This window comes from Myotis yumanensis, unplaced genomic scaffold, assembly GCF_028538775.1.
Source record: "Myotis yumanensis isolate MYYU_CA2020_CCGP unplaced genomic scaffold, mMyoYum1.0.hap1 SCAF_7, whole genome shotgun sequence".
NCBI classification, from domain to species: Eukaryota; Metazoa; Chordata; class Mammalia; order Chiroptera; family Vespertilionidae; genus Myotis; species Myotis yumanensis.
In genome coordinates this window covers 81,703,167-81,721,638 of record NW_027223758.1, presented here as the reverse complement: position 1 = coordinate 81,721,638, position 18,472 = coordinate 81,703,167, and the positions used below count along the sequence as shown (strand labels likewise).

Genomic DNA, 18,472 nt, shown 5'->3' with positions numbered 1-18,472 from the left:
CCTCTCCGAGCGCCGTCGCCGCTCCGCTCCGCTCCCCTCCGCACCCGCCGCAGCGCCGGCCATGACGGGCTCACTGTTCAAGGGGAACTTCTGGGTAAGTCCCGGGGGGCGCCCCAGCCCCGCACCACCCCGCGACCCTGCACGGCGCCGCGCCGGGGGCGCCGAGGGGCCGGTCTGCTGCTCAGAGGCAGAACCCGAGCGGACGCCCATCCCACCGCGCGCACGCCGGTCCCGGAGTCCGGTCCCGGGGCCCCCAGCAGCGCGTACTCCCACGGACGGGTGCACCCCGAGCCCCGTAGAGTTGGGACACCCACCCCTCATCTTGCAGATGAGGAAACCGAGACCCAAAGGGAGGCCCAACTCGTCGGGGAGAGACACCGATGGCGCCGGGGGCTGCGCCGTGAGCGGACTGGGGGGAACCTGGGGTCGGGGAGCTGGGGTGAGCTTCGCCGGCTGGCAGCGGCACCCCCCGGGGTGGTCTTTTCAGGTCCTTGGAAACACACAGCCTGTAGGAGCCGCATTAGCTCCCATTCCCCTGCGGACCCGAGAGGGTTCTCTTGCAGAAGCTTTGTGCCCTCAGGCAGCCCGTTCCCTGAGCCCCCTCCCAGGCCTTGGCCCCAGCCCAGAGCGAGGCCGAGGCGTGTGAGACCCTGCGAGCTGGTGGGGGCATCCTTGCCCGGTAGGACCAGCTCAAGCAGGAGGCGACAGGTCTGCCTGTCCCCGCCCCCCTCTGTCCACTCTTCTCCTTCCCCAGGGGCCCCTAAGGGTGTGATCCCTGCGCCGAGAGGAACTGCCCTCATCCTGTGAAGGCAGGAGCAGGAAGCCTGCACACCTCGAAGTTGACCTATAGCTGCCAAGTTGCTCCAACTCCTTACTCGGGACCCTGCTTGCCCTCCATTTAGCTTCACAGCTCCCTGTCCCCCATCGAGGGCTGCTGGGTGGAGGAACCTGGCTCTGTGGCCTCAGGGACAGTATACCCTGCCTTGTGAAGTCCCCTTTCCTGGGGGTTTGAGGTTCCCTTGGGATACTGCCCACCTGTGAGCTTCACAGGGAGGGTGAATGACCTCACAGCAGGCGCTGGGAGGAGTCCTGGGAATTTTTTAGGTTGAACACAGATAGGACTTTTGGGTCCCATGACAGGCGTTGTGGGAAAAAAGCAGGGCAGAGAGACCTGCCTCTCTCTCTCACCCAGTTTTTCAGATCTTCACCCAGATGTCACTTCTTCAGGGAAGCCTTTCTTGATTGCACCCAATAAGCTCTGTCACCTGCTCCCCTGGCACACATTTTGGTCTTTCTTGGCATTTGTTAGTTGATAGTTTTGAATTTGGGGGCCTACAAACACGTGAACACCTTGTGGATAGGTGCTGTGCTGGCTTTCAGTGCCCCTGCCCCTTACACAGACTGACCTACAAAGGGTGCTCCCCAAATAGTTGCTGAGTGAGTAAGGTGGGTCTGTAAGGCCGAGAGGGCATGATGGGGTGAGAGCTGCAGCCTCTGTCCTCAGAGCCCTCCCAGGCCACAGTGAAGCAGCCGCCCAGCTGTCCAGATGCAGACTGGCAGGAGTGGTTAGGGAAGGGGACAGAAATGAGGTCTGGGTTGGGACTTAGAGGTTAGGTGATGGTCCGGGGGAGAAAAATTTCTGGGCTTATCCTGTCAGAAGGTATCTGAGATCCTAAGAGATAGTTTGCCAAGTTTATCTTCCCTCTCTAATTTCCTATGACACTTTATATAAAAGGATAAAAACAGTAATAGCTATTATTACTGTGCACAGAGTCTGTGGAAAGCCCGTTCTAAATGCTTCATACACACTACTCATTTGAGCCTCACAACTACCTTGTGGTGGTAGCTTACTTACCATCCCGTTTTACACATGAGCAAACTGAGTGGCAGAGAAATTAACCAACTTCTCAAGGTCCTGTTAAATAGTGGAGCAGGACTGCATGGACCAATGGCGCTCAGCACGCGTGTCTGTCCCAGCATAGCTGTCTGCTTGTCTGTCTTCCATGGCAGTGCCAGAGGAAGTTGGTGGGTTACCATTGGACCTTCATATGAATATATCTTTTTCCTCCAGCTCTAATCTTGAGCTCCGGGGGTGTCACATCAGCTGGGTCCCCAGCACCTGCCGTGGTGCCTTGCATTGGATGCTCGGGAGTCAGGCAGATGGGACAGTCAGCCAGGACTTGGGAAGAGAGGGGCAGAAGGGAAACTACTGGGGACCTCAGGGGTTGCCTAGGAGGCTTTCACACTCTGGGAGGCGGCGGGTAGGGAGGCAAGGAGGCTGAGAGAACTGAGTGGCTGGCAATAGCTTTCTCGAGAGGGTTGTGATTGGATAAGGTAGGAAGCTTTGGAAACGTAAGTGGGGATCAGCTGACTGAATTTATTTCATATTCGTGAAATGCGTTCTCTGTATAAGGGAGTCTAATGGAGGAGGCATTGGCAGGGTAAGACCAACACCTTGGTTAGAAGGTAGACTTCTCATGAGGAATCGAGGTTTTGTCCTTGAGTGCCTGGCCTCAAGAGTGGAGGAGCAAGGGGCAGGGTGTAGGGGGAGTCCAGCAGGAGCCACGGAAGCTGGGCCATGGCTAGAAGGGGTCTGTTCCAGGGTGGAGTCCATAGTAAGGGGTAAGGAAGGAGACAGGTGGGATGAGTCGCAGCAGGTAGAAGAGGTCAGAGCCACAGGACGAGGCCACCAGTTGAAGGTGAGCAGTAGGGAGGAGGAAAGGAGTCCGGCAGATGGGACAGCCAGCCAGGACTTGGGAAGAGAGGGGCAGAAGGAGAACTACTGGGGGCCTCAGGGGCTGCCTAGGAGGCTTTCACACTCCTGGGAGGTAGGGGGGGAAGGCGGTTGAGAGAACTGAGTGGCTGGCAAAAACTCGTGTATGGTGAACTGGAGAATGAGGTGCGGACCCCAGAAATAAGGAAGTTAGAAGGAGGAACTGGTTTGTGGAGAGAGGAGGAGGAGGCGGCAGAAGTGATACTAGCAATATCTGACCACAGGAGTAGTACTGGTGAGGACGCAGGCCGGCAGCATCCTGAAGCCCGCACGCCCCAGCCCTCAGCCCCCAGCACTGAGCCAGGATGTGGGGAGGTCTTGGAGGAGAGATCTAGGAAGGGGACAGGTTGCCAGGTGGCAGGGTTTGGAAGTATTTCAGTGTTTAAACAATCAGGATGGTCAGCATTCTGGGTTTGAGGGGTTGGTAGAGATGGATAGCCCTAGCCCCTTGGAAAGGGTGTCCAGGTGAGAGAGTGCATGGAATTGCGTGAAGTACAGAAGTGTCATCAGTTGCCAGCAGAATCTCCGAGGTGGACTGGCCGGGTTCGAATCCCAGGTCTGCCCTTTACTACCTGGGCACCTCAGGCAGTTCCTTCAACCCCACCCCACCCCACCAAGCCTCAGTTTTCCTGTATATAAAAATGGGGATAGCCCTAGCCGGTTTTGCTCAGTGGTTAGAGCGATGGCCTGCCGACCGAAGGGTACTGGGTTCGATTCCAGTCAAGGGCACGTACCTCGGTTGCAGGCTCCTCCCTGGTCCTGCCCTGGTTGGGATCATGCAGGAGGCAACCAATTGATGTGTTTCTCTCACATCGATGTTTCTCTCTGTCTTTCCCTCTCTCATCCACTCTTTCTGAAACTCAGTGGAAAAATATCCTTGGGTGAAGATGAAAAAAAAAAAATGGGGATAATAGCAGTGTCTACTCCATAGGACTGTTTTGAGGATGAAATCAGAGATTAGTAGTGCAGTGCCTGTCACATAATGAGCACTTGTGTTTATCAGCTGTTATCAGCATCGAGGTGACATTTAAAGGAAGTGGGTGACAGTCAGTCAAATGAGGAGAAAGAATGAAGTCCCCAAAGAAGCAGGAGGAGAGAGGGCAAAGAAAGAGAGGCAGAGACACAGAGCTACAACCAGGAAAGAGCCATCGAAGGCCCAAGAGAAGAACATTCTATGGGAATTGAGAGGCCAGTGTCAAATTAGGGAGATGTTCCTGAAAAGGTATGAGTCAGCACATACTTCCTAAACAATCTTATTCAGATGCTCCATGGAAACGCTTATTTAAAGGAACCCTTTCGTGGATCTGTTTGAGAAGGGAAATACTCTGTGTTTTTTAAAACTGAGGTTGCCTAACAGGAAGCCCGCCTGTATGTCGTTTCTCCCCAGTCCTTCCCTAGTATGCCTTCTTTGTGGCAGTGTGGTTAAGCGGTGCTGGGTAACTTGTCTTGGTTGATGTTGAAGTTACCCCCTCAGAATAAGACAGGCAGGGACCATGGCTGTGCTTTCCAGAGCTCCGGGGAAGTGGCTGGGCCAGAGGAGAGGAAAAATCACCGTCTTTGGCATGATCGGACACAAGTGTCTTTCAGATGCAGACATGCCCGGGTGACATGAGAGCCTGCCCCTGAGGAGGTAGAAGTCCTCCCACCCCAGGAGAGTTCCACGCTCCGTATGTGGGTTTGAGGCCCAACCTGTCCCTGTCTGTCCTCTAGGTCCTATTTTGACCCAGCCTTCCTGAGGCTCAAGGTGCTTGGCTCAGACCAGCTTCCTAGTCCCTGTGTCAGCACTTCCCCCTCCCCCTGCAGCTGCACAGAGCTTAGGGAAGTCTTGGTGCTGTCTGAACTTGCTGGGTGCTCGGGGCTGTCCCTCTGCTCCACACCTTTGACCAGTTTGGAATCCCGTCATTCTAGGGCCTCACCACAGCTTAAGCTGGCTCTGCATCTGGCTTTGCTCTGTGACTCTTCTCTATACAGTGTGGGAGGCTCCAGGTTTTTTTTTTTTTTTCATAAACAAAGAAGAAAACAGGTTATCACATAGACCCTCATGCTGACCCCATATATATTTATACATATATATTATTGATTTCAGAGAGGAACGGAAAGGGGAGAGAGAGAGAGAAACATCAATGATGAGAGAGAATCATCGATCGGCTGCCTCCTGCACGTCCCCCAATGGGGATTAAGCCCCCAACCTGGGCATGTGCCCCTTGATGGGAATCAAACCGGAGACCCTTCAGTCTGCAGGCTGACTCTCTACCCACTGAGCCAAACCAGCTAGGGCACTTTACTTTTTAAAAATACTCTTTCTTGGAAACTGGTTTCTTAGAAACACACCATGAGGGCTATTTTGTATTGTCTGGCCTAGTGGCAAAGTGAAAGGTAAAGTCATTGACGATTGCCCTTCTCCAGTTTACCTTTCCTAGAGCAGCCAGTGGGCTGTATCTTTAAAGTAATTATCAAAATCCCCTTTTCTTGTTTTTTCTTCTTAAAATTTAATGAGAGACATAGGACCTAGCTTTTAAGGAAAATAAAAATTCTTATTGAGACAAATAATATATATAATACAGGGTGGGGCAAAAGTAGATTTACAATTGTGAGTACTCAAAACACAGAGTTGATTCTTGTATTATTATATTAATTACTAGAGGCCTGGTGCACAAAATTCTTGCACTGGGCGGGAGGGTGGTCCCTCAGCCTGGCGTGCACCCTCTCACAGTCCGGGATCCCTCTCGAAGTCTGGGACCCCTCGCTCCTTACCGCCCGCCTGCTTGCTGCTCCTTAGCGCCGATGCAGAGGTGGGAGAGGCTCCTGCCATCGCCATTGCGCTCGCCAGCCAGCTGTGAGCCCAGCTAGCTTCTGGCTGAGTGGCGCTCCCCCCGTGGGAACACACTGACCCCCAGGGGGCAGCTCCTGCATTGAGCGTCTGCCCCCTGGTGGTCAGTGTGCGCCATAGCCACCTGTCGTTCTGGTCGTTCCGTCATAATGGTCGCTTAGGCTTTTATTATATATATTGTATTATTTTTTCATACAAACAACTGTAAAACAACTTTTACATAATACCCTGTATTATGATTAGATCCTCATTCTTGTTTTTCCTATAAATTTTTGTTTTTAACAGAAATTATCATAGCTAAATATTTGTGAAAGTAAAAAGAGAGTATTAGATATTTAAATGCTATATTTATTCACTACTCTTTTTTTTAAGCGGTAATGATCTTAATTTTTTTTTTTCACAGAGAACTTTCATTTTTTAAACCTATTACTGTTTGTTTATGTGGGTAGATTCCAGTTTCAAGTGCTTTTATGTCTCCAAGAATGGTACTAAAAGTTCCACCATTCTCAATGACATCACTGTTTTTTTAATGTATGTTTATTTTTTTTTAATTTTTTTATTTTTTTATTTTTTTAAAAAATATATTTTATTGATTTTTTACAGAGAGGAAGGGAGAGAGATAGATAGTTAGAAACATTGATGGGAGAGAAACATCGATCAGCTGCCTCCTGCACATCTCCCACTGGGGATATGCCCGCAACCCAGGTACATGCCCTTGACCGGAATCGAACCTGGGACCTTTCAGTCCGCAGGCCGACGCTCTATCCACTGAGCCAAACCGGTTTCGGCTAATGTATGTTTATTTATTTCAGAGAGGAAGGGAGAGGGAGAGAAAGATAGAAACATCAATGATGAGAAAGAATCATTGATCTGCTGCCTCCTTCACCCCCCAGGGATGGAGCCCACAACCTGGGCATGTGCCCTGACCGGGAATTGAACTGGGACCTTCTGGTTCATAGGTCAACACTCAACCACTGAGCCATGCTGGCCAGACAACGTCACTGTTTTTTTTAAAAAATATTTTATTGATTCTTTACAGAGAGGAAGGGAGAGAGATAGAGAGTTAGAAATATCGATGAGAGAGAAACATCGATCAGCTGCCTCCCGCACATCTCCTACGGGGGATGTGCCCACAACCCAGGTACATGCCCTTGACCGGAATCGAACCCGGGACCCCTCAGTCCACAGGCCGACGCTCTATCCACTGAGCCAAACCGGTTTTGGCCAACGTCACTGTTTTTACAACTATATTTTACTTTTGTTACCTGTGCCTTTGGTGTTATATCAAGAAATTATTGCCAAATACAATGTTGTGAAGTTTTTGCCCTTTTTTTTTCCCTAAAGTTTTATTGTTTTAGGACTTACATTTAGATCCTTGATCCATTTTGAGTTAGTTTAGTATATGATATTAGATAAGGGTCAAACCTCACTCCTTTGCATGTACATACCCAATTTTCCCAGCATCATTTGTTGAAAAGACTGTTCTTTCCCCATTGAATGATCTTGGCACTGTTTTTATACAGACACTCAGGGAAAAGCCCCAAGACTCAAAATCTCCCTTCGTAAGTGGAGGGCAGAATGAGACGGAAGAAAGAAGCAGGCCACTCCAATCCGGCAGCTAATAGAGTTTATTAAGGGAAATTTATATACGAGGTGTATTTTTCGTGGCTGCAAGATGAAGTGGATATTTCTCTGGGTGCTTAGCAGGTGCCAAGGAATTATATAGGATGAAGTGGGGGGGGGGGCAGATATACCAGTAGGTGAAAGCTATCAGTATGGGGAAACACTTTACCGGTACACGGTTGACCAGGTCAGGACAACAGCCTGTTCCAGGAATCAGCACGTAGCAGGCGGCAAGGGAAAAGTGCTGATTTATGTCAGAATGAACATTGATTGCCATCAGATGGTCTCACACGTTTGCCGAAAGCAACCTCCTTTCTGGCCTGAGTTCAGCTGTGGGACAGACAGTGGCCACGTCATGGAATAGTCTCTCCTCCACAGCACCCTTGTCAAAAATCATGTGAGGCCCTGGCCGGTTTGATTCAGTGATTAGACCGTTGGCTGAAGGGTTATGGGTTCAATTCCCGGTCATGGGCACATACCTCAGTTGCAGGTTCCATCCCCGGCCTAGTCCGGACACATGCAGGAAGCAACCAATTGACGTGCCTCTCTCATGTCCGTTGTTTTTTTTTTTCTCCCCCCCGCCCCCAACTTCCCTCCCTTCCACTCTGTCTGAAAATCAATGGAGAAAATATCCTCAGGTGAGGATTAAAAAAAAAAAAATCACGTGAGGATTTATTTCTGGGCTCTCTATTCATTTCCATTGGTCTGGACTGTTTGTCTTTATGCCAGCACCACACTGTTTTGATGGCTGTAGCTTTGCAAGTTTTGAAGTCAGATAACGTGCGTCCCCCAGTTTTGTTCTTTTTCAAGATTATTGGGCTCTTCGGGGTCCCTTGAGATTCCATATGAATTTTCAGATAGGTCTTTCTAGTTCTGTAAATTATCCACTTTTATCAGAGACACTTTTTTTTAATGCTCCAGCATGCCAGGTATTTTTTAGACTCCTCTCCACGCTGTCCTCCCTGCACACCCTTCTTGGACCCTCTGCCCCATCCCAGTCTTCGCTGGGTATTTTCCAGGCCTGCTGCATGGCCGTCACGTTGAGCTTCCCTTGAGTGCTGTCTTGAGTTGGAGCCACTTTTCTGGATCCTATGATAAGATGATCATTCCCCTGCTCACATTCCTCCAGGGGCCTCCCTTGGAGTCTGAAAGTCTGACCAGGCTCTGCCTGACCCGTCTAGCCAGCCTCCCTGCACTTACCGTCACCATCTCCTGCTCCCTTACTATCCTGCAGCACTCCTAACTCAATTACCAAATAATGAATGATTGTTTCCAGCTAACCAATTAGTGTGCGCCTGCTGCCTGTTCTCCTGGCATCCTGTGCGCAGAAGCCAATCCACGGTTTGGTAATTACCTCTTTACCTTTCTCCCATCAGACTGTTAGGCATGAGGTATGCCTGAGGTGTGTATCTCTCCCACCTAGCACGGTGCCTGCCATTGTAGTAGACACTCAGCAAATATCAAAATGAACAAATGAGGGAACAGTGAGACCCACATGTGGCAGTGAATGGAGGTTACTCAGTCAAGTCGGCACTCTGCCCTTGCTCTCCCTTTAGTCTGAAGTGTCATTCCACGCTTTTAAAGAACCTGCTCCCCCTATGACATCATGGCTGGTCGTCGTGCATGTGGGGAAATATCATCAGGGTTGGGCTCTAGATCCACCAGAAGAAGCCCCAGACCCAGGGAAGAGGCAGGAGGGGCACAGCACCCATGGAAAGAGCGAAAGCCCCACACTTTGTGCTCACCATCTGGTGAGAGACCTGTGACCAACAGAGGGAACACCACAGCTGGTTAAAGAGAGGATGCTCTTCCCCAGTCATGGTGGAACCTCAGGCATTCAACTCCGCGGTCTGTGAGGTGCGTACCAGCCCTGTGGGAGCTGCCACGGGTCACGGAGAGGCACACACATCTCACCTTTTAGAGCTTATTACCTGCTCAGGGAGAGGATCACACATGCTGTGTTAAAAAGAATCGTTTTTAGTATTAAGACAACAAAATTGAGGAAATTTAAAATCTATTATTAGTAATTTGGTACTTCCCCCCATTTTTTCCTCCACGCGCAGTTATAATCATAGTATATGTTTTATTTTATATTCCACTGTTTCAATAGAATAAATGTAAGGATGATAATAAATTATCCTGAAGTTTATTTTATCTGTTGCTATTTACTTTTCCTAACAATTATTTTAAAAAGCTGATGTGATGTAACTATTCTCTTGCTGTTTGGCATTTATGTAATTTCCGAATTTTTTTTTTTTTTTTTTTTTTTACAATAAATAGTGTTGTGATGCACATCTTCATTCATTCAGGGCATTTAAAAATTGGATTCTTTAAGTATCTATTTCTGGAAACTTGTGAAAGAACTTGTCCAGCCATTTTCTGATGTTTCTGTAATAAGATCACACTCTGTTCCCAAATGATAATTTCATACCTTTTCCACTCTGCTCAGCCCTCCACTTCCCTCCCACATTCTCATTCTGTTTTGATGATCTTGCCTCCTGCTCTGTTAAGAAACCAGTCACCAGCTGGAGAAAGTTCATTTACATTCTATATAAATAGGGCTAGGTTCGGGCCACGAGTAACAGAAAACCCCAAAACAACAGTGGGCTAGCCGAGGACAAAGTTTATTTCTCTCTCATGTACACAAAGTCCCCAACAGATCATTCTAGGCCTGCCATGGCCATCCTTGGTGTCAAGACCCACACTGCTGGCTGTTTACTCCAATAGTACCTGGTTCAATGCGTGGCACATAATAGATTCATGGTAATTTCAGTTGAATGACTGAAAATAGCGGTCACTAACAGTAGAACATTATAAAATGTTGGATATATAGAACCAGACTGGTTTCCTAAGGAGGAGGTGTATTCTCAGTGTCCCTAATCATGTCTGAAGATACCAGTTCCACAACATCAGTCATGGCCATTGTGGTTTTCTCCCTTCTCACGAAATCAGCAGCAGTGGGTGCCTCATTCAACTTTCTTTTGTGTCCCCTCTCTCCCCACCATCGGCGCCAGGACCAACGATCAGCTGCCCAGATAGCAAAAAATCATGCTTCCCAAATCTCTTAATGTCAATTCCGCACGTAGAGCAATCAAACTGCCCTACATGTGCCACTCATGACAGAAGCCCCCCTTTTTTCCTGTGTGTTTTTAATCACCAGAGAGAGTGAACATGTTTTTATTTTCTTGTTGTATTTCCTCTTTTACAAATGGTTTTGTTTCCTTTCTCTTGCTTTACTTATATATCTACCTAAACTTTTAAAAATGATAAAGATATTCTTTGTCATGGACTACCCAGTATTTGAATATCTATTCTTGTATATACATGTGTATAAGGTTTATGTGTAATTCACAGATCCTAGCATCCAGTAGGTACAGTGAGTACTGAAGGTTGGTCCTTAGGCACACAATCTTTTCTGTTGGACACACCTGGGCTGAAATGCTGGCTCTGCTCTTTCAAGCTGAGGGATGTGCCCTTTTCAAATCACTCAACCTTCCTGCACTTAGTACCCTCATCTGTAAAATGCTAATTATACTTAAACAGGTATATTTACTTTGAAAACACTTTATTTGTTGGGCTCATCTTTTGTGATGTCATCTATTACACAGCAAAGTTCAAAACTCTTCCCTATGCCAAAAGCTTGATAAACACCAAATTATTATTTTTTTTTGTGCTTTACACTTTTTTTTTGGTTCAAATATTACTCAATATTTAATTGTCTTTGCATCTGAGCCTTTAGGTGTTCTGACATTTGTGGAACAGAGATCTGTGTAGACCAGCGATGGCGAACCTTTTGAGCTCGGCGTGTCACCGTTTTGAAAAACCCTAACTTAACTCTGGTGCCATGTCACATACAGAAATTTTTTTATATTTGCAACGATAGTAAAACAAAGATTTATATTTTTGATATTTATTTTATATATTTAAATGCCATTTAACAAAGAAAAATCAACCAAAAAAATGAGTTCATAGGTTCGCCATCACTGGTGTAGACCTTTAGTCAGGAGAAGCCTGAGCCCTGCCCCCAGGGGGCCCACATTCTTATTAAGGGGCAAACACACATGTGACAGTAATTGGGAATAGGCCGACCTACTCTCCTCACACTAAAAGGAGTGGATTAGCAGGGCTGATTCTGGGGCAGGCCCAGCTGGGAGGGTGCTAAGGGGGACCAGCCCATAAAAAGTGCTAAGATAGCACTGGGCATACGCTCAGATGGGAAACCTGTTTCTAGAACACCTCAAGGGAGGGTATGGCATGGCATGGGGCTGGAATGAATTACCTGAATAAACTGCGTAGGGTACGGTAACCGAGACCCCACCCCTACCTGGAGGTCTTGCTTGAGTGGAAATGGTGGATAGTTTGGCTGCTTTCTGGTTAATTCTTGGTCTCAGTTTTGCTGAGTGTTGGATGCAAGGTGACATGCCAAGAAGACGGTCACCATGGTCTTTCCACTCTTCCCCCCGAGTGCCGAGTCCCTACTCCTATTGTAAGACCACATTTTCTGTTTAAAGAATAGCTGCTTGCCCTAGCCCAGCCGTGGGCAAACTACAGCCCGCGGGCCGGATCCGGCCCGTTTGAAATGAATAAAACTAAAAAAAAAAAAAAAAAGACCGTACCCTTTTATGTAATGATGTTTACTTTGAATTTATATTAGTTCACACAAACACTCCATCCATGCTTTTGTTCCGGCCCTCCGGTCCAGTTTAAGAACCCATTGTGGCCCTCGAGTCAAAAAGTTTGCCCACCCCTGCCCTAGCCCGTGGTCAGCAAACTGTGGCTCGCGAGCCACATGCGGCTCTTTGGCCCCTTGAGTGTGGCTCTTCCACAAAATACCACATGCGGGCGCACACGTACAGTGCGATTGAAACTTCGTGGCCCATGCACAGAAGTCAGTATTTTGTGGAAGAGCTGGTGTTTTGTGGAAGAGCCACACTCAAGGGGCCAAAGAGCCGCATGTGGCTCTTGAGCCGAGGTTTGCCGAGCCGCAGTTTGCCAACCACTGCACCAGTTTGGCTCAGTGGATAGAGTGTCGGCCTGTGGATTGAAGGGTCCCAAGTTCGATTCAGGTCAAGGGCACATGCCTGGGTTGTGGGCTTGATCCCCAGTAGGGGGCATGCAGGAGGCAGCCAATCAATGATTCTTTCTCATCATATGAAATATCATATGTATGATATTTCTCTCTCTCCCTCTCCCTTCCTCTCTGAAATCAATAAAAATATATAAATAAATCCATAAATAAATAATAGCTGCTTGAAGTGACATGTTCACAAGTGGCCACAAATGTCTGAAAACCCTAAAACTACCAACGTCTAAGTTCCTTCACTGCTCCAGGCTGAGGTCGCCCAGCCCCTTGGAATCTGCTCTGGGGATATATCCCTTGTTATCAAACGCAGATACAGCTTCCTTCATCCCCAGAGATCCAGGTTCTGAACTAGGGGCCAAAGAAGACCTGAGCTCTCCAGAATGAAAAGTATTTACTTCAGGCTTGGTCAGTGCTTGTGTGGATGGCCAGATCGGACAGCTGACTGGTCCCGTGGGCTGTCTGTCCCCAGCTCAGGCTCCCAAATTCCCTCTCCTGTGTTAGCACCTACCTGTTTAATCAAGTTTCCCACATAATTCTTGCTCTTGAGAGTGGTTGGCCTTGGTTCTGACTAGCCATGGCCCAGGGTCCCTGTCTTGCCAGCAGGCCTCTCCCTGGCTGACCGAAGCTGGCACTGTGCCTTCCTGGGCAGCGTGGTTGGGGGTCTGCCTATGAAGGACCCTGTGCCCTCTCAGGTGTCCTCAGATCTGACTGATGTGCTGCAGGTTTGGGCACCTGCCTGTGAGTCACGTGGTCTCTTCTGCAGAAACCAAACTGAAAGGCGCCAGGGCCAAAGGGCGGGCCAGCTGCCAGCCCAGGGCCAAAGTCCTGTGGGGAGGGTTTCAGATGGGGAGCTGGAAGCCTGGTGTAAGATCGAAGCTATTCAGACTGAATTGTGATTGGCCAGGAGAGAACTGGATGAGGGGGGGAGAGGTCACCAGCCAAGGGCAGTCGCAACCCTCCTGGCGCTGGCTCCTGTCACTTGGAGTCTCCGCTCCACCTCAGACTATGTGAGTGACTTGCCCACAGCCACACAGCCAACCACTCTGGGCTTGAGCTTCCTGCTGTGCAGGGAGGATAACGATATCTGGACGGCCCAATCCTAGCCTGTGTCCCAGATGATAAAATTGGTTACAGTGGTATTAAGGAGCTGGAATTGGCATACATTAGAATGTCAAAATTGTAGGTTTTATTGCAGTTAAACTAATTTTAGAAATGGTGATAATGAGTGAAAATGATGAGAGGAAACCACTTTCAAAATGTTAAGGAATTTTTCGGACAAGAGAAGTGAAATATGTATAACTTAAAATAAAGAATTAAAAGATTTTCAAAAATTAATTATTCAAAGAATAACTAGTACACATATTCAGACAGTAGAATGAACGTAACAATCCCAGAGGGACGTGGACCAACCTGCAGGGAAGGGGCCTGGCCACCTGCCTGTGTCAGGGCCAACATTTTCCTTTAGGGAGCTGCACCTGGCTAGGGCAGTGATGGCGAACCTATGACACGCGTGTCAGGGGTGACACGTGAACTCATTTTTTTGGTTGATTTTTCTTTGTTAAATGGCATTTAAATATATAAAATAAATATCAAAAATATAAGTCTTTGTTTTACTATGGTTGCAAATATCAAAAAATTTCTATATGTGACACGGCACCAGAGTTAAGTTAGGGTTCTTCAAAATGCTGACACGCCGAGCTCAAAAGGTTCGCCATCACTGGGCTAGGGGATGGGGATTCAAGTCCAGAAAAGACTCCCTACCCCACCCCTCCAGCTCCCACACATGCTGGGGACAAGGCCAACCCGCTCATAGTGACCTGTCCTTACCGCCTGGCCTGTAAGCAGAGAGAACCACCTGTGGATACAATGGGTCACTTGTTTAAAAATTTTATTGGTACTTTTAAAAAGCAGGAATGTAACACATGCTCATTGTACAACAGCAACATGATTCAGATGCATATATAGAATCTGAGAGAGTATAGCATAAAAGGCCCCCCCTCAGCACCTCAATCCCAACCCCCCGGGTAAATTATAGAGTCACCTTCGGGAGGAGTTTCCAGGCGTACCTGATTCTATGCACACATACTTGTATAGCTTGTCTATATAAGCCGTGGAAGAAGCATTTTATGATCCTGGGAAGGAGCAGCAGGGTAGAAAGCCCTCCCTCCCTGCAAATAAACACTTTTGTATTTTTTTTTAAAGCACATAAATGGCAGTTCTCTCTGTTTTTCTAGGTTATGGATGATTTCAATGTTCCTTTTTGCGAAACATTCATCATAGAAGAATCAGATAATCTGTAAATTACAAAAAAGTTTTAAGCACCTCACCATTATTAATATCCTCAATTAGTGTGGTACTTTTGTTACGGTTGCTGCACCAATATGTATACATTATTATTAGCTAAAGCTCACACTTTACATTAAGATTCATGCTATGCTTTCTGCAGGTTTTGATCAAGGCCTAATGTCATGCATCCACCATTACAGTTTCATACAGAATAGTTTCACTGACCCGAAAAATCCCTTATTCGTTCTTCCTTCCCTCCCCTTGAGCCCCTCAGCAACCACTGACCTTGTTATTGTTTCTATAGTTTTGCTTTTTCTAGAATATCATGTAGTTGGAATTAGTATAAAGTATGTAGCCTTTATAGACTGACTCCTTTCATTTAGCAATATGTATTTAAGATTCTCTCATGTCTTCAGGGCTGGAATAGCTCATTTCTTCTTATCGCTGATAGTATTTCATAGTGTGGATGTACCACAGTTTGTTTATTCACCTATTGAAGGACATCTTGGTTGCTTTCAATTTTGAGCAATTATGACTAAAACTGCTATAAACAATCGTGCAGGTTTGTATGGACATAAGTTTTCAACTCCATTTAGTTGAGATTTAATTTCAAGGAATGATATTTATTGATCTAGCTCAGCTGAAATAGAGAGAGAAAGAGAGAGAGAGAGAGAGAGAGAGAGAGAGAAAGAGAGAGAGATTTGGATCTGTTGAATGTTAGATGGGTAAGGTTGAACATTAGCCAACTTTCAGAACATTGACATCTAAATATTATGCACAGGGAGTATCATCTTTCACAAAGCCATGATCTCACCATACATAATATAATTTAATTTCTATTTAGTAAAATGTGAAGTAGTTTATAGTTTTATGCCCAGTTGTATTATAGGAATCCAAACAGTACAGAAATAGAGGTTTGCACTAGCAAATGTTCAATGTGCTTCTTTCCAGACTTCTGACTTTGAAGTTATATACAATGTAGGTATACATTTTTCTTAACAAGTTTCTATGCAACTTTCTTTTTTGTTTGTTAGTTCATTTTGTTCAGTAGATTCCACTTGTAAGTGACATCATATGGTATTTGTCTTTCTCTGACTGGCTTCTTTCACTTAACATAATACTCTCCAGGTCCCTCCATGCTGCTGCAAATGGTAAGAGTTCCCCCTTTTTTTTAAAATTGTCGTTGTAGTATTCCATTGTGTAAATATACCACAGCTTTTTTTATCCACTTATCTGCTGATGGGCACTTGGGCCGCTTCCCAAATCTTGGCTATTGTAAATAAAGCTGCAATGAACATAGGGGTGCATATATTCTTTTGAATTTGTGTTTTGTGTTTCTTTGGATATATTCCCGAAAGTGGAATCACTGGGTCATAAAGCAGTTCCATTTTTAATTGTTTTTTTAATCCTCACCTGAGGATATTTTTTCATTGATTTTTAGGGAGAGTGGAAGAGAGAAGGAAAGACAAAGAGAAACATCGATGTGAGAGAAACACATAGATTGGTTGCACAGCCCTGACCAGGGCCCAGGCTGGGGAGGAGCCTGCAACCAAGGTACATGCCCTTGACCGGAATTGAACCTGGAACCCTTTGGTCGCATGCAGATGCTCTATCCATTGAGCAAAACCAGCCAGGGCCATTTTTAAATTTTTTTTGGCAGTTTATTTATTTTTTATTAGTTAAGGTATTACAAATGTATCCTCATCCCCCCATTAACCCCCAACCCCCCTCCCCCGCACACTCATGCTATTTTTAATTTTTTGAGGTAACTCTATACTGCATTCACAGCAGCTGCTGCACTAATCTGCATTCCCACCAACAGTGCACAAGAGTTCCTTTTTCTCCACATCCTCGCCAACACTTGTTTATTGATTATTGATGATAGCCATTCTGACAGGTATGAGGTGATACTTCATTGTGGTTTTAATTTGCATGTCTCTGATGATTAGTGACATTGAGCATCTTTTTATATGTCTATTGGCCATCTGTATGTCCTCTTTGTAGAAGTTTCTATTCAGGTCCTTTGCCCATTTTTTAAATTAGGTTGTTTGTTTTGTTGGTGTTGAGTTGTATGAATTATTTATAAATTTGGATATTAACCCCTTATCAGATGTATTGTTGGCTAATATGTTCTCCCATTCAGTGGGTTGTCTTTTCATTTTGTTGATGGTTTCCTTTGCTGTGCAAAAACTTTTTAGTTTGATGTAATCCTATTTAATTTTTCTTTTATTTCTTTTGCCCAAGGAGCTATATCAGAAAAAATATTGCTATGAGAAATGTCTGAGATTTAACCGCCTATGTGTTTTTCTAGGATTTTTATAGTATTATGTCATTTGCACATAATAACAGTTTTACTTCTTCCTTTCCAATTTGGATGCTTTTTATTTCTTCTTTCTGATTGCTGTGAATAGGACTTTCAGTACTATCTATATATATAAAAGCCTAAGTGACCATCCAACCATTCGACTGTCTGACCAGTAGCTATGATGCACACTGACCACCAGGGGGCAGATGATCCAACCAGTACCTATGATGCACACTGACCACCAGGGGGAAGATGCTCAATGCAGGAGCTGCTGAGTGACAGCAACTTTGCAGAGTGCCCTCTCGCACTCCCGGACCCCTCGGGGGATGTCAGGCTGCCGGCTTCAGCCTGATCCCCGCAGGCCAGGCTGAGGGACTCCACCTGCCAGAGGGACCCTGTTCACTCTGCAGATGCCCTTTGAGCCCCAGTGCCATTCTAGGTGCAGCCACTGGGGAGGGACTGTGGGAGGTTGGCTCAAGGGCATGTTGGCCTGTCTCGTCCAGTCCCACCCCGCCGGCCACCTTCTAATTAATTTCCTTTCAATGTGCAGGAATCCTTGGACCAGGCCTCTAGTGTTGAATAAGAGTGGTGAAAGCAGACATCCCTGTCTTATTTCTTTTCTTAAGGGAAACGCTTGTCATTTTTGCCCATTGAGTATGATTTAGCTGTAGTTTGTCATATATGGCCTTTATGATGTTGAGGTATGTTTCTTCTATTCCCACTTTGCTGAGAGTTTTTATCATAAATGGGTGCTGGATTTTATCAAACACTTTTTCTACATCTGTTGATATGATCATGTAATTTTATCATTAATTTGGTTACGTAGTGTATCACATTTATTGATTTGCAGATACTGTACCAACTTTGCATCCCAGAAATAAATTTCACTTGATCATGGTGTATCATATTTTTAATGTATTATTGGATCCAGTTTGCTCATATTTTATTGAGGATTTTAGTATTTATGTTCATCAGGGATATTGGCCTATAATTTTTTTCTTTGTAGTGTCTTTATCTGGTTTTGGAATTAAGATAATTGCATTTCTTTGATAATATTAATATTAATAATATTGATTCTCTTTTTAAAAGTGCTTATTGAACATTTATTTTTCTTTTTAAAATTACTACCTGTTCATATCTCTGACCTATTTGAAAAAATTTGCTTGTTCACCTTTACATGATTGATTTTAGGTGTTCATTATGCACATTAATCCTTGATGAAATATTATAGCTCTGTCTTCTCAATTTGTCATGTGTCTTTTTCCTTTGTTTGGAACATCTTTTGTTATGATGAATTTTAATCTTTTTAACTTAAAAAATAATTTTATATTAACAGAAAAGTTTCAAAATAGTGCAAAGAATTCCTATATACTCTTCACTTAGATTCCTCAGATGTTAATGTTCTCTCTCTGTCTACTTTTGCCCCACCCCATATAAATATTACATATACATTTAATTTATTGAACCACTTAAAGGTAAAGTTGCAGGCATGATTTCCCTTTACGAATACTTCATTGTACATTTCCTAAATATAAGGATATTTTCTTACATAATCACGTACTACAAAACTAT

At 45.6% G+C, this 18,472-nt stretch overlaps 1 protein-coding gene and 1 non-coding gene across 3 annotated transcripts in view; one reads left to right on the top strand and one right to left on the bottom strand.

The window, feature by feature from the left end:
- Positions 1-18,472, top strand: part of PSTPIP2 (proline-serine-threonine phosphatase interacting protein 2) — a 67,116-nt gene continuing 48,644 nt past the window's right edge. For both annotated transcript variants that reach the window (XM_070421089.1, XM_070421088.1), the window contains exon 1: positions 1-94. In XM_070421089.1, coding sequence (XP_070277190.1) covers positions 62-94 — 33 coding nt within the window. In that variant the 5' untranslated portion in view covers positions 1-61. The remainder of the gene's footprint in view (positions 95-18,472) is intronic.
- LOC139014781 (U11 spliceosomal RNA) lies at positions 10,230-10,363 on the bottom strand. The gene has a single exon (XR_011472331.1). It is a non-coding gene; the product is annotated as a U11 spliceosomal RNA (small nuclear RNA).